The 14,751-nt window shown below is 40.0% G+C and overlaps 3 protein-coding genes and 1 long non-coding RNA gene across 9 annotated transcripts in view; 2 read left to right on the top strand and 2 right to left on the bottom strand.

Moving 5' to 3' along the window:
* camk2d2 (calcium/calmodulin-dependent protein kinase (CaM kinase) II delta 2) overlaps nucleotides 1-1,183 on the bottom strand; it is a 37,053-nt gene extending 35,870 nt beyond the window's left edge. Inside the window, exon 1 of the mRNA XM_046047377.1 lies at nucleotides 768-1,183. Within this exon, the coding sequence (XP_045903333.1) occupies nucleotides 768-829 (62 nt within the window). The 5' untranslated portion in view covers nucleotides 830-1,183. The remainder of the gene's footprint in view (nucleotides 1-767) is intronic.
* Nucleotides 79-5,106, top strand: LOC123969747. 6 transcript variants are annotated; one of them, XR_006824778.1, is made up of 3 exons: nucleotides 79-163; nucleotides 4,125-4,246; nucleotides 4,318-5,106. It is a non-coding gene; the product is annotated as an uncharacterized LOC123969747 (long non-coding RNA). The 6 variants fall into 6 exon arrangements; XR_006824777.1 differs by lacking the exon at nucleotides 79-163 and adding an exon at nucleotides 375-530; XR_006824775.1 differs by lacking the exon at nucleotides 79-163 and adding an exon at nucleotides 380-530 and having other exon boundaries at nucleotides 4,097-4,246.
* cxcl8a (chemokine (C-X-C motif) ligand 8a) lies at nucleotides 3,600-4,861 on the bottom strand. The gene is made up of 4 exons (XM_046047376.1): nucleotides 4,602-4,861; nucleotides 4,308-4,440; nucleotides 4,089-4,175; nucleotides 3,600-3,970 (listed from the first exon to the last, which is right to left on the bottom strand). The coding sequence occupies exons 1-4, from the start codon at nucleotides 4,666-4,668 to the stop codon at nucleotides 3,958-3,960; spliced, it is 300 nt and encodes a 99-aa protein (XP_045903332.1). The 5' UTR covers nucleotides 4,669-4,861; the 3' UTR covers nucleotides 3,600-3,957.
* Nucleotides 5,107-12,438: 7,332 nt separating the features above from the next.
* On the top strand, nucleotides 12,439-13,725 carry LOC123969810 (interleukin-8-like). The gene is made up of 4 exons (XM_046047505.1): nucleotides 12,439-12,563; nucleotides 12,757-12,889; nucleotides 13,033-13,116; nucleotides 13,510-13,725. The coding sequence occupies exons 1-4, from the start codon at nucleotides 12,512-12,514 to the stop codon at nucleotides 13,520-13,522; spliced, it is 282 nt and encodes a 93-aa protein (XP_045903461.1). The 5' UTR covers nucleotides 12,439-12,511; the 3' UTR covers nucleotides 13,523-13,725.
* The last annotated feature ends 1,026 nt before the right edge of the window (nucleotides 13,726-14,751 follow it).

Genomic DNA, 14,751 nt, shown 5'->3' with positions numbered 1-14,751 from the left:
GTGCAGACATCTGGGGGCTGTAAACACCGACCACGGGGTGCTGGGTTGGCAGACTGCAGGTCAGGCAGCGCATGACCACACAGGTACAAATATGCGCGATAAGAAATAATAATGAACGAGCGCACACACGCAGCTTCCTGGATCTTTCTGTGTCTCTCTCAGGGTGAGGAATTCCCTGCCTGTGTCTGATAATTGACCGCAGCTCGGTGCTTGGCTGGGTCATGTGTTATCGCCAACTACATAGTTTGCTGTCGCATTACCGAGTGTGTATTTCTGTCACGCGGGAGTAGGAGGAGGATTTGAGGAGGGGTGAGAGATGTAGAGACGGAGGGGGTAGGTTACCAAATCTCAGCATTTCACACAACCCTATGCATTTCACCCCGGTCCGCTTAACAACAAGGGGGCTCCTCACCCTCCAGTGGCACCAAAAGGTAGAATTGCAACATCAGTGGCTGCACGTGATGGAAATGACGACACGCTCGTTTCGACATCCACTTTCATCCACGCAAAACGCAAGCCGGGCTTCTGATGTGGGTATCAAACAAACAGGATGCCATTGCACAGGCCTGCATAGGCTATAGCGTATTTTCTCACCCTGCATCACAGGTTTCATGGCTACACTATCAATAGCGCGCACACTCACACATACAATAACGCACGGACACAGAGCGCGGAATCCGCGTCCCAAACCCGAGGCGGCCTATTACATAACAGGCTGACATTTCAAACAGAAATGATGCCAGATAATACAAAAAAAGCTTCCTTACTTCCCCAGCTCCTCGAACAGCTGATATTCGTCGGTAAATCTCGTGCAGATAGTTAACGCCATCCTGAAGGAGGTGCCAAAGGGTGTGCGGAGACGCGGACAAGGTACACTCACAAACAGTATCCACCACACACAGTCGTCAACGCCGCCCGGTTTTGTCCTGGACCTGCAAACCAAACGGAGGGATTCATGCACAGCTGAAGCGCATCGGCGAGAGCTCTGGTGGGATGATATAATGTAAATACACTGCCTGTGAGTGCTTCAGTCTGGGCAAGAGAGCTTCCGGCGTTATAGCTTGCTGTGTCTTTATTTTCTTCACATGCAGCGACTTTTCACAGCTCGTAGACGCAACATTGTGTGTGCATTGTCTCTGGTGGGTGTCAGTCCAGCGCTGTGAGGAGAGTAGTGTCTCTGCGCGCATCAGACGCCGCACCACCGCACCTACCCCCTGCTGTGCGCTGAGACCCGCCCCTTTTCCTGCATCCTCACATAGGACAATTACAAATAATAATAAGAATAACAATAGTAGCTACTATAAGCTTAATATTAATGTACCTTGCTGCCATTCTAGAAAAAAAACGACCAAACATTTTATTTAAAATGACATTTACAAGGGGCTAAAAAAAGTTGATTATTATAGCGTTTAAATTAAAGCTGAAGCAGAAGTAACAAACTGTATTAATGATTAGTAGATTAGCCTACATGTTTTCTCTTGTAGTTATGGAATTTGTTGTGAAGGATCCGTAACAGCACATTTGTGATAATATTATCATGTAAAAGTAAAGTCGGTACTTAGTTATCATATGCAAGCCTGCTGGGGTAGGCAATTTATTGTAGAAGCATTTTGTTATGGTGTGGGGACAGAGTTGATCCAAACGCAACACTCAGGATGAACAGGTTTTATTGAAGGGAAAAATGGGGTTGAGGGAGTGGAGGTGAGGGAGAGGCGGACGTCGGGGAAAAACGGGCACGGGGAACCGCGGAGACTGAGACAAGGGAGCCGGGGGCACTGGGGACCGAGGAAGTAAGGAGGCACGGGGAGGAGCCGGGAGGACGCCGTGGAGGAGGTCCGAGGGGAGAGGGCAGAGTGGCGAGCCCAGCTGACGGAACGGAGTACGGAGGTGAGTGAACCTGGAGGGGATACAGACAGGGTTAGAAGCAGGGAAAACAAAGTACAAGGAAACAGTGACGACGCAGAATACTCAAGAGCTTGAGTGGTGAAGTGGCACCGGGTAAGGAGCAACAACAATCAAGCAGAGGTTGACTGGAGAACCGGGGTAGAAGTACTGTCAGAGATGAGGCTGATTGCTGGTAGGTGTGGCAGGCAGAGGAGGTGGCTGACGAGGTGCAGGTGCAGGTCGTTGGCTGGGCTCAGGAGCGGGGGGAAAGAGAGAGGGAGAGCACACGCAGGGGAGGAGACACAGGGAGGCAGTCAGAGTACAGGAAAACAAAACACCAGGGGAAAACAGAATCACAAAAAAAGGAGAAATAAACAGGACACTCACCGTCAGCCGGGCTGTCACCACAACACATTTTTTGTTATAGCCTATTGTTGAAACTATCTTTACATCCTGACAGCAATCAATAAATCAAAAGCTTTGACACAAAAAATAGGGGGAACAGCAGTATATGTGGCTGTTGTCAGACTGTAATAAGCCCTGCCAATCATTTCATTTAGATGAAGGAAATACACAAAACTTTATTATTACTTTGATCTTGCCTTACTAGTAGTCATAAACATCATTATAACCTCCCATTCCTTTAAAGACCCACCTTACTGGTCTAATCCCTTCTGTGGCTCTGGAGGGACTTTTGTAACCCTGACAAAGTCATCCGGGTTATTCCAGCCCTGGGACTGCACACTTTAAACAGATGGCTGGCTCAATTACAAACTAGGGTTGTGGAATAGAGCTAAGACTAAATATTATTTTCATTATCAATTAGTCTGAAGATTCTTTTTAAATGTTTACAAAATGATCATGACAACTTCTCTAGCCCAAGTTTCCAAATATACATTCCTTATTTTTATAGCCAAAACCCAAACATCTTCAGATTACTATCAAAAACAAATACAAAAAAACAGGAAATATTCATATTGGAGAAGCTGGAACCAGTTTGTCTTTTCATTTCTTAAAAAAAGAATGACTTGTGAGTTTTAAACACATGCACATTAACCAGGCAGGTTGTGTCTAATGAAAGACGATACAAAGTTGCATTATGGAAATGAAAGGATCCAACATTTTTGCAGCCTTACCCATGCTGCTAAAATTCAGAAAATTTCTGCTATGTTTTAGGCCACTGTTTTTAGTCTGTCTCTTGTGAGCCCTCCAAATTAATATAATACAATAAGTTGAGTGAAACATTAAATTGTTGGAGTACCCTTTCAGCTCTTTTTTAATTTTAATTTGTAAAATGATAATTTTCTTTGCTGTTGCAGCATCATTCTAGAGATAATAATATCTGCAGGGGTTGGAAGGTTGATGCAAATGCAATAGCAAGTGCACGTGACTGTCTAAATTTAAGTTTTAAAACGGTTACATGGGTTTACTGGTGCAACTAAAAGTACAACCAACCTCTGCACAATCTCATCCAAATTTTTTATATACTATACCCGTATAAGTAAAAATATGATGTCATCACATGAGCAGCATCATGTGGTGTGGCTCTACGCTGGTGACTACATCTTTGACAACGGCAAAGAAGAAGACAGTACATATGTAGATATGTCAGTTACTAGAAGATGAAATTATTGATTGATGACTATATACGTACTTAAAAGGGACATACAGCAAACTGAAAATATTTAAGAAAAGAAAAAACAAAGAAATATCAATTTCAATTTCATTTAAACTTTTTTTATTAAACAATAGGTATTCAGCAGAGCTGAATAATTTAACCAAGATGCACTTACATTCCATAAATACATCAATAAATATGAAAATAACACAAAGTTATAGAAGATAACAGTTATGCAAACACTAGTGACATATAAATAAGAACATACTTGTTAAATAAATTACATGTTTGATACAAACATAAACTTAGTGGGTAAAAGTTGTTGTCATTTTCAACAGCTGATCAGGACAGTGGGATGGCTTCATCATCTTGTCAAAAAAAATACTTTTTGGGACATTTCATTTGTCTTTGCAGTAAGTCCATCACACTCAATAAACACATCTCTCCCAGTCTGTTCAACGTCTTTTGCTGCAGAGAAAAGAAACAGAAAATAATTAATTTGTGTTTTATAAAAGTGAACTAATAATCATAAAAGTAGATTTTAGTATCTATGTGCCATTATAAGGTATGATTTGCCTGTACTTACTTGGACAGGATCTTCTGAATCACTTTCTTCACCCAGGGAGCCTCTGGGTCCAGGCAAACCTCTTGGCCTGTCTTCTTCAGAGTGGCACTGCATCACCAAGCAAGAAACAGAGAGGCAGTCAGAATATGTTGATGAAGCCAACAAGTGACAATAACAAAGTAAAAAGTATCAACATTATCACTATGCAGATGGGATGAAAGCTTGGAAATTAAGACTTACATGATCTCAGTCTCTTCACAGTGGGAGTTGGCAGGAATCAGCTCCACCTTGGCAATGTGGCGGCCAATGGGTTTGCTCTCTGTCTGGATGCAGCGGCAATGGAGCTCTACACCCAGGCTCCTCAAACTCATCCCTGTTAGGAGAAAGGAGTCACATGTGGTCACAAAGTGCAACAGTGTGTGTTGTTAACTCTTGATGCACTGAGGAAACGAGGACAGCAGAATGTGTGCAGTAGTGGCAGTTTAAATGCTCAATACTGTTACATTAAATTATTGAATGACAAAATAATTTTACCTTCACTGATGGCCAGGAAGGCCAGGAGCACCACGATAGAGGTGACAATGACTTTGCTGCTCTTCATGTTGACTTTTACAAATTCTGCAATAATTAAAACTAAAGGCTAAGAATGTCCTTCAGAAAGCTATCCGATTAAGCCTGAAGTACTGTATGAAAGTAAAGAAAGTGGGTTTTTTTCTCGTTCTTCTTTTGCTCAATTGCGTCTCTCCTCTACTTTTCCTTTTCTTGGTTCAGCTGCTGTGTTGCTCTGCTGTTTGAATCTAGCGCTGAAGAGGAGAGTTTCAGCTTTATAGCTCCTGGAAATGAGTCACTTCCCTAGATCAGGAGTGTTGCGCAAGCTGGGACTGTCAGCAGCCAAGTGGGAATTTACACTGTAAGGAATTTGACTGACATATCTAATTTATCAAGAGAACTCATGGGTCAACATGTGTCACTGGAACAGGGGAGATTCAGTTGGGGAAAACGCAGCGACTAAACATCTGCAATAAATCCGTTCATGTGACAGGAATGTTTGAGAACAATTATTTGTAAATTAGACATATTGCACAGCGCATGCCACCGTTGCTCACATCAAGCTCACAGATGAGCTGTTGTTCAACTGCTAGCTGATTCAGAGATGACATGTAATAAAATTACCTCTAAGGTGCAATCTGTGACTGAACTGCTGATGTCATCTAAAATTGCATTTTCAAGAAGGGACATTTGTTGTACCAACTGTCCATTCATGAACTCCGTGTTGGCATGTCTCTCACATACTCAGCTACTTGTTATTTTGGTTCAGTTGCTGTTAACATCTGGACAGCTTCAACAGCTGCAAACAGCTAGAAAGCTGCTAAAACAATAATGCTATTAAAACACAATAACAAGAATTCAAACACTGCCTTGCACACACTGCCATGTTCACTGCAGTTAAAGATCAATATAGCAAGTAAGCTACCTACTGAAGATCATCAAGGTGACTCCTGACTAATGTGCACTGAACTGGTAAAGCATGTTATTGGTATTTAGAGAGAGACAGAGAGAAATACAGTGTCTCAAGTTTTGTTTTTCAACCACTTTCCAAACAATCTACCAATTTAAATAATACAGTCATAATAAATTAACAGTAAATATAATCACAAAGAGAAACATTTGAGTTTGTTATTGCAAGACAAATATGACAATAATTAAAAAGGTCATATATTGCTGGCTCATGCATGTGATATTCCTAAAGCAAGAGCAGACGATGTACCAACAACTTTGGGACTGAGCCTGACGCAACCTCAGCAAGCTCAAACACATCTGCCCGCAGTTACCACGTCAGAAGGAAGTATGGAGTCACTTTTGAATGGGGGGGGGGGGGTAATCTTGCAGTTTTGACACACTGATTCTTCAATTGTTGCCCCATTTTAAGACATGATTCAAAGCTTTTGGACAGGAGACAAAATTATGTCTGTTATAACTGAATAAAAAAATTATTTTACTTTTCAGGAACTTTAGTTTTCAGGAACTAAAATGTATATTAGACCGCCTAGAAATTATGACCAGATGTCATCTAGAACTAGACAATGTCATTTTGTGGTCATCTTTGCTAGACCATACTGAAAAGGAAACCAGATGTGAATGTAACATTTGGTTAAAGACAGCATGTGATGAACTTCACGGGAAAGTTTATGATTTAAGTGAACTATATGGTTTGATGGTATGACAGGCAGCGTGTGACCAAATCAGGAAACAGATTTTTATCAATTGGCCTTCCCCCAAAATTTGCTCTGTGGTGCTAACATCAGATGATCTTTAGAATGGAAAATATAGTGAAGTCTTTAGGGTTGTGCGTATTTCTGGTATTTCCTGTTTTCATACATAGCAATGGCAAAGACCAATTGTGAGCACTTTTATTCATGTAACTGATTTGCAAGATTTAATATTGCAGAGCGGAACACAGGCACACATGCACAACAAGGGAAGCAGGCTCTATAGCTTCATGAAATCATAGAGGAAGTATGTTGAAATCATCTTTGACAGTATGATACATTGATGTTTCGATATTCCCAAACTTCCCCTTGACCTCATCTAAACTTACAACATTGAAGAGTAGAAAGCGCTGTATATGTGGTTAATATTCAACCTCAGACTAAATTCAAGCGGCCCTGCAACGTGATCATGGTTTATCATTTACAGGAATAGCATGTTATTATAAATTTAACAGGGAAAGTTAAGAGTTGGCGTGTCAGTTGGTAGTTTGCTACATATTGATTGCATGCCTTGTCATTATATTTAACCCTTAAGAGTTCCTTAAAAAAAAAAATTAATTGTCCCTCGTGACAAAACATGGCTCCTTCCCAAAAACTGCTGTAAAAATGTCATAAATTAATATTTCTTTCCACTTTAAACGAGTCAATCTTTCAAAGCTACCTGAGCCTGAAATATATATATCAAACATTAATTATATTTGGGGGATTTTAACCCTTTAAATGCCACTATGTTTACAAAACTCCACTGTGTTTGTTAGGGGAAAAAACAAAAAAACTAAATAATTTCCAAAAAATACAATTCAAGGAGTATTTGATTATTATTATTATTATTATTATTATCAGGGCCTGAGATGGGTCACTTATTGGCAGCAACATTGATTTTGATGCATTGTTGGGTTTTTTTGCAGTGTCAAATTTTAAGAAAAACTCACACATTTGTCCCTCGTGACAAAAAATGTCACCTTCCCAAAAACTGCTGTAAAAATATCATAAATTAATATTTTTTTCCACTTTAAACGAGTCAGTCTTTCAAAGCAACTTCAGCCTGAAATATACATATCAAACATTGATTATGTTTGGGGGATTTTAACCCTTTAAATGCCATTATGTTGACATAACTCCACTGTTATTTTATTTAAAAAAAAAACAAAAATCTAAAATAATTTCCATCATAAACAATTAAAGGAGTATTTGATTATTATTATTATCAGGGCCTGAGATGGGTCACTGATTGGCAGCAACATTGATTTTGATGCATTGTTTTTTTTTCTGCAGTGGCAGATTAAAGTTCATAATCTTAGTTTATAATGATATATGATAATTTCCAGATTCTCCTGTGTGCTGTCTTGGCATCTCCAAAATGACTACTCTTGCACTACTGCTCATACTTACACTATTAGGTAACTGATCAATTGTTTATCAACACAAATAGTTGGTCAGCCAATCACATGGCTGCAACTTAATGCATTTAGGCATGTAGACGTGGTCAAGACAACTTGAGCTGGAGTTCAAACATCAGAATGGTTGTTGTTGCCAGACGGGCTGGTCTGAGTATTTGGCCCACAGCAGCAGAAGACCACACAGGGTGCCACTCCTGTCAGCTAAGAACAGGAAACTGAGGCTACAGTTCTCACAGGCTCACCAAAGCTGGATAATAGAAGATTGGAAAAACGTTGCCTTGTCTGATGAGTCTCGATTTCAGCTATGACATTCAGATGGTCGGTCCAGAATTTGGCGTTACCAACATGAAAGTATGGATCCATCCTGCCTTGGATCAGTGGTTCAGGCTGGTGGTGGAGGTGTAATGTGTGGGGGGAATTTTCTTGACACACTTTTAGCCCCAGTGACCATTGTATAAACGCAACAGCCTACCTGAGTATTGTTGTTGTCCATCCCTTTATGACCACAGTGTACCCATCTTCTGATGGCTACTTCCAGCAAGACAATGCACCATGTCACAAAGCTCAAATCATCTCACACTAGTTTCTTGAACATGACAATGAGTTCACTGAACTCTAATGGCCTCTACAGTCACCAGATCTCAATCCAATAGAGCACCTTTTGGATGTGGCGGAAGGGGAGATTCACATCATGAATGTGCAGCTGATAAATCTGCAGCAACTACTACTTCTACATGATGCTATCATGTCAATACGGACCAAAGTCTCTTAGGAATATGTCCAACACCTTGTTGAAAATATGCCACGAAGAATTAAGTCCCTGTCTACACGAACACGGGTATTTTCAAAACCGTGACTTTTTCTATGCGGTTTGGCCGTTCGTACCGTACACATGGAAACATAGTATCAGGTCACTGAAACCAAACATTTTTGAAAACCCCTGCCAGGGTGAAGATTTTAAGAAATGCTGCAAATGTTGCAGTGTTTTTGCCTTGCGATGTAAGAGTGTGTGCACCGTCATTTGCTGTGTTTGATGTCAGATTGTGGGCCACTGCCTGCTTTGTTTACGATATTATTAGGCACTGATTGGCCAACATGGCTTTACGGTTAGGGTTATATTGCCTCCTGGTGGTTTGGCATGCTCTTGGCAGCGCTTGATAGCGTGTTTTTTCATGTAGACAGAGATTTTTTTTGAAACAGAGGTAAAACTCCGGTTATAAAAATACCCGCATCTGTGTGGACAAGGCCTAAGGCAGTTCTGCATGCAAAAGGGTCTCCAACCCGTTACTACTAAGGTGTACCTAATAAAGTGGCCGGTGAGTGTATAACCATGGCTGCAGTGCACCTGCATAAATAACCTGAATGAGAACAAAAACAATGTCCCAATTTTGTTTTGGTTCTCGCTGCTCATCATTTTCATTCCTGGATTAGTTCATAATGCAGAGTGTGGCCTTCAAAGAGAAAAGACTTTGAAGATGAAGTTGGACACACACGTGCGCATACACACACATATGCACACACACACAGACCTTTCTTTTACACAGACACCATCATCCAACATCAATATGACACACACACAGGGGCAAGACACCCTCGCAGAAAACAGCTAAAAAGTGTGAAATTTTGCTGCATACTGTAAAAGGGAAAACAGTAGCACAAACTGGTGGACAGATATAAAAATAAAAAATTTAAAGCTAGTAGTGCAAAATGAAATATTAACATAAAGGAATGCATCAGTTTAGGTTAGGATAAATGTGGGATCAAAAAAGGCATTTTCAATGGTTTTCTATGGGGCATTTTTTGTCCTAAGGGACGAATGTGTCGTTTGCGTAGTTAGCCTGTTATGACCCTGGGGTCATATTTTGTTGTTTGTTTATCTCTCCTGGCACTGTCAGCTGTTCTCCTCCATTAGAGTGTGTGTGTGAGTGTATGCAGGTACTGGAGAACAGGTGGACACACTGGATTGGTCTGGTTGAGCTGATTGGAGCCTCCTGATTGGGCACCTGGATGACAGCAGCCATCTTAAGCCCTACTGACAGGAACTCTCCCCCTCTCTCTGCCATTCCCAACCTGCCTGAGGACTGTGTGTTATGTCTTTGTTTATTGTACATAGTGAACGGTAGATTACTACTACTACTAGATTGTAAGTAGTTTATCGTAGTCCTTCTGATTGTCTTATGACAACCTGGTTTTGTTGGCTTTGCCATTTTTGTTGCTATGAAGCAATTTCCTTTGTCGTAGCTATATTGTGTCAGCTACTAGCAGTGAGTAGGAGTGAGAAGCCCTTTTTTTTGTTTGCACCGCTTTCTCCTGTTTTTGGACTTAGAAGCCTAGTTTTAGAGCTTTGTCTTTTCTTTACCTTTTGGTTTTGGGTTTAGGAAAGATTTAGGTTTTCTTAGTGTTTTCGTTGTTGTTTTGGGCACTGCTCATCTCCGATGTATAATAAAAACTGCTAAATTGTATTTGTTGTGTGCTGGCCTTGTTTGGGAATGGGAAGAGTGGGAGGCCACACATTTATGTTACATCCAGGACACCCCTAGACCTTGGGACGTAACAAGCCATTTTAAGCTTTTTTTTTTATTTCTTTAAAAAGAATATCCTCTGGCAAATTTGAGCTACATACATTCAACACAGCCAAAATTGGTACAAAATGTCCCGAGGAACTCTTAAGGGTTAATGCAGATATTCAAGATCTCCAGAGGATGAATCCTATTAACCTTGGCAATCCCCTGATTTTCTCCCCTGATGTGATATAGACATTTATGTTCACCTCAAGATGAATTGAAATAAGCCTAACTTTATTGATAAGGGCTTTTATCAGTTTCAATTTTTCTAGCAGTTTATGGAAAACTACCTGCAAAACTATCAGCCTCAGCTGCATTTAGAGTTTAGTGAAACTTTATGTTAGAAAGTGTTAGCATACAAAAAATCAGCTGCACCGCTCCACTCACCTCAGCACAAATGGGTTTAGAGCCGGGAAAATACCTAACAAGTGCAAAAAAAGACTTCCACCTGATGAGCACATCGCTTTGCAACTGCTCTGCCGCTGACTTTGTGATGGTATAACCAATGGTGTCTAGAGCACAGGAATATATCAGCGTACTACTCAACACAACTTTAACCTAGCAAGTAAACTAGGTAAAAGGAAGGTTAAAACACAGAAGATTCAACGGCCACTAGGCTATGTCAATTAAACCTCCCATTTAGCAAAAGGGGAGAGGTAAAGGCGGGAGACCCCATTTACACAAAAGGGACCCATGAAAGTGAGTGTAGGAGTAGCCTAAAGAAGGTCTCAGACATTCCATATATTGACTCTGGAGGCCTAAAATGTCAGGTTATGACTATTTACACATATTTTGTGTAATTATAATCCTACATATTACATATTTGTTAAACATATGACTGCTCTATAACTGACTCTGCTACACTGGCATGAAAACAGGGCCCTTGGTCTTTGTTTTTGCACATATTGCTTTCATCAGCATTGGGATAATGTATATAACATTGCATAGTGCATCAAAGTATTGCATAGTATTCCTTAACATAGCTTAGAGTATTGTGGTGTAGAGTATAATAGTGGACATTTAGAAAGAGGTTGCTCATTCTGATATTCACTGCCTTATCCTAAACTGTGGTTTGCAAACCAAACATTGACACACACACAAAGAACCGCATACTGATAGCAATGAGTTTCAGTTTCAGGAAGGGAAAGTTGGCAAAAGGAGAACCAGGGAGCCAGTCTCTGGGGATTCCGGGAAATATCAGGGACTTTTTGAATTTACAAATCGCCAGATGAGGGGATGAAGATGGATTTGCTTTTTTCCCCTTACAAAAAACATTGAGGAGGAGTATCTATATGAAAGTGGGTGGCCCTGCAGGAGTTTACATTCCACGTGTGTAAAAAGCAACTCTGACGTTAAGCTTCATGCCAAGACAAGCTTGCCGGAATGTCATAACCTACCTCTACATGTTTGTCTACCATGCAAAGGCTTTAAATCTTATTTTTGCATGCACAGTACAGTTATATACAGCACATACGCAGTACATATTTACACTGACATTAATAAGTTACAAACTGCCTTATTCTTGATCTTTGATTGGATTATCTACATGTGTTTATACCCAGAAAATCATTTTCTATTTCTGTACACTTTTGTGATTCATTTGAGGGAGAAGAGAAACAAAGTTGCTGAGTGATATTGCAGGGCTATTTCCAAGTTCTATTTCAAAATTCTGTAATACAACAGGACGGACACGGAGAGCATACACACACTTGGTTTGGTGCAGATGTCCAAATTCCAGATAATTTCCAATTAAATAGCCTTGGGTTGCCAAACCTCAGTTTAGTAGGGTGGAGAAGAGTATCATATTGTGTTAAGCACAAACATCCAAATTCCAGCTTTCTTCCTGCTATGTGTGCTCTGTCACAGCAGAGACCATTTTCATAGGAAAAGGGGTTTCTCATAAAAACAATGTGTCAAAATTTCTTCCCTGCTTGCTAACAAGACTAGTGCAGTCAGATGAAGCACATTTTATCAAAATTAATTATATATTCTGTCTTTCCTTCTGGATTACAAGAGCAGTAATAAATGCACTACTTTAGTCCAAAATTTAAAGCGCCCTCTTTCCTGAGAAGTATTAAAACTGAAGGAGGGGAAGAAAGGGAGAAGAAAAGGGCTTACGGAGCAGATGTGTATCACAGTTTATTGCTGCAGAGGTTGAATGACTACTGACTAACACTACTTCTATCTCTGACTTCAGTTTCAGAGCAGATATGTCTATTATCACTATTGTGGCACTCCTGGTCATCCTGTCCATCCAAGAGGGTGAGTCTAATGTTTCAATATTGTTCAAACATATAAAATGTCTTCTAAATAAATTTCTTTGTTGCGAGCACACATGTACTCCTGTGCTTTCTGTCAATTGCCTGTTTCTGATCCGCATATGGAAATCAGCAGTATGTTTTACATTGTTTCCGGCCAGATATTCATTTCCTTTTCTGATCTCTCACAACCTCAGGTACATGTCTGGGGGATCAAGGAGTGAATCTTCGATGTCGATGCATCGCCAAGGAGAAAAGGCCCGTTGGACGTTACATAGGACAGGTGGAGGTGCATCCTGCCAGCTCACACTGCAATGACGTTGAGATAATGTAAGCCCTGGGGCCAAAGGTCAACATCTGTTTTTTTCATGTGTACTCACAAAACTTTCAAAACACGCCTTACGGGATGTCTTATGCGGCTTATGGGATATATTGCTGTGTCTGATTTCTCTGACCTGTCTTCATTCCTGCAGTGCCACTCTTAAAAAGAATGGGAAAAAGATTTGTCTGGACCCTAATGCTCCTTGGGTCAAAAAAGTGCTTAAGAAGAATGTAAAGTAAGTCAATATTCATAACATACCTTAAGTGAACAAGAAGTATTTGAATTATTTAAGTTCAGGGTAAACACTTGAGGATTGCACAGTCTTTATATACAAAGAGATTTTATTACCTTAGGGTCGACTGAAAGGTGACACTGACTATGTTATGGCAGTTCTATAAACAGTAATTCATTGTGTTTACAGGAAAAGGATGTTTAAGATGTTTACAGAAGAGTATTTAAGTAATCATTTCTCCTTAACATGGAACTTTCCAGGAAGCTGGTTGACCATTAATTTCATATACTGTCTAATAAATATGTGGGGAGGGGGGGGGGGGGGGGGGGGGGGGGTAATTGATAAACACCTGTGTGTGTAAGTGAAGTGATAATACGGTATACGTACCTTTTTTAGGCAAACACGATGAAGAACAAACCTTCACGGATTTGGCTTGGATAGAAAGAAGGACCTTTTGGAAACACATTTTCACTGTTAACTGTTGGCTTGTACTGACAGAGCACAAGTATATGGAGGACCAAAACTAAATATATATATAAAAAAATACATTTATCATAATTAAATAAATTAATGAATATATAATTATATAATATAATGATTGAATAAATAAATAATTATATAATTAGCAACATAAATAAATCACAAATTAAATGAGACATTAAATACAATTAAATTAAATATTATTTATGTATTTATTTAATCGTTTATATATATTTATATTAGGACTGGGCACGTTAACGCGTTATTATAGCATTAACGCATTAATTAATTTATCACACGTTAACACGGTGTTTATTATTTTTATTATTATTATTTTGAAAGTCTGTTTCTGAATACACATAGCCTACAGTCAAATCATGGGTCACAGGAGGGGTGGGATGTTGATCAACCTGCAAATTACCCACTCAAACTAGCAGCGGAGGGAGGCTTTGGCAGACTACGCTGGATGATAAACAAAAGTAAGACAAGCGATCAAATGCCATAGCGAAGTGGATAGCTACACACTGCATGCTGAACATTCTTAAAATCACAACGTAGTCGCTTGGCCCCGCAGGTTTTCTCAAGTAATCAGAAAGGAAACAAGTGTTCCGCAAGTAAACAGCAGGCGCTCTAGAGTAACCATGGCATTTTTTTTCAAGCCCTTACATGGAGGGCCAGAAAACAGTCAAATTATTTCAAATCCTTGTGTACTTGTGTGCGTATTTATCTCAGTCGGTACTGTGTGGGACTCCCGTGTGGAAGGTTGAAAGATCGATTCCAACTAACTGCAGGTACTTTTTTCTCCCTTGTAAACAAATTTATTATAAGGTCACTTTTGCACATGCGAGGTGTGTCAAGCAAGCCAGAGTCTCTTTTGAATGTCAGAACTCTCCAAAGTAAAAGCTCTCAATAAACTTGTCATAAAGTATTGCTGCAAAAAAAAAATTCTCGTGCTTTTATTTTGGAGGCACAATCACTTAATAGGAAATGATTGTGTGAGTAACTCTAGCTGTCATGACTGAGATCTATTTCAGCACCAGCCCATCAATTTATTTACTTTTTTATTTTTCTGCTATCAAAGCAATCTGGCCATGGGCCAGATATTATTGCTGGCGGGCCGCCTATTGCCAGCAGGGAACACTGCTGGTAAAAAGCACC

Source organism: Micropterus dolomieu, linkage group LG04 (genome assembly GCF_021292245.1).
Source record: "Micropterus dolomieu isolate WLL.071019.BEF.003 ecotype Adirondacks linkage group LG04, ASM2129224v1, whole genome shotgun sequence".
Classification (NCBI taxonomy): domain Eukaryota; kingdom Metazoa; phylum Chordata; class Actinopteri; order Centrarchiformes; family Centrarchidae; genus Micropterus; species Micropterus dolomieu.
Note: the sequence above shows the minus strand (reverse complement) of the source record. Positions and strands in the feature narration are given on the sequence as shown.

Coding starts and splice junctions, on each gene's coding strand:
- LOC123969810 (XM_046047505.1), top strand. CDS start 12,512: ATGTCTATTATCACTATTGTGGCACTCCTGGTCATCCTGTCCATCCAA. Junction 12,564..12,756: donor CATCCTGTCCATCCAAGAGG/GTGAGTCTAATG, acceptor TCACAACCTCAG/GTACATGTCTGGGGGATCAA. Junction 12,890..13,032: donor TGCAATGACGTTGAGATAAT/GTAAGCCCTGGG, acceptor TCATTCCTGCAG/TGCCACTCTTAAAAAGAATG.
- cxcl8a (XM_046047376.1), bottom strand. CDS start 4,668: ATGAAGAGCAGCAAAGTCATTGTCACCTCTATCGTGGTGCTCCTGGCC. Junction 4,441..4,601: donor CTTCCTGGCCATCAGTGAAG/GTAAAATTATTT, acceptor TTCTCCTAACAG/GGATGAGTTTGAGGAGCCTG. Junction 4,176..4,307: donor TGTGAAGAGACTGAGATCAT/GTAAGTCTTAAT, acceptor TTGGTGATGCAG/TGCCACTCTGAAGAAGACAG.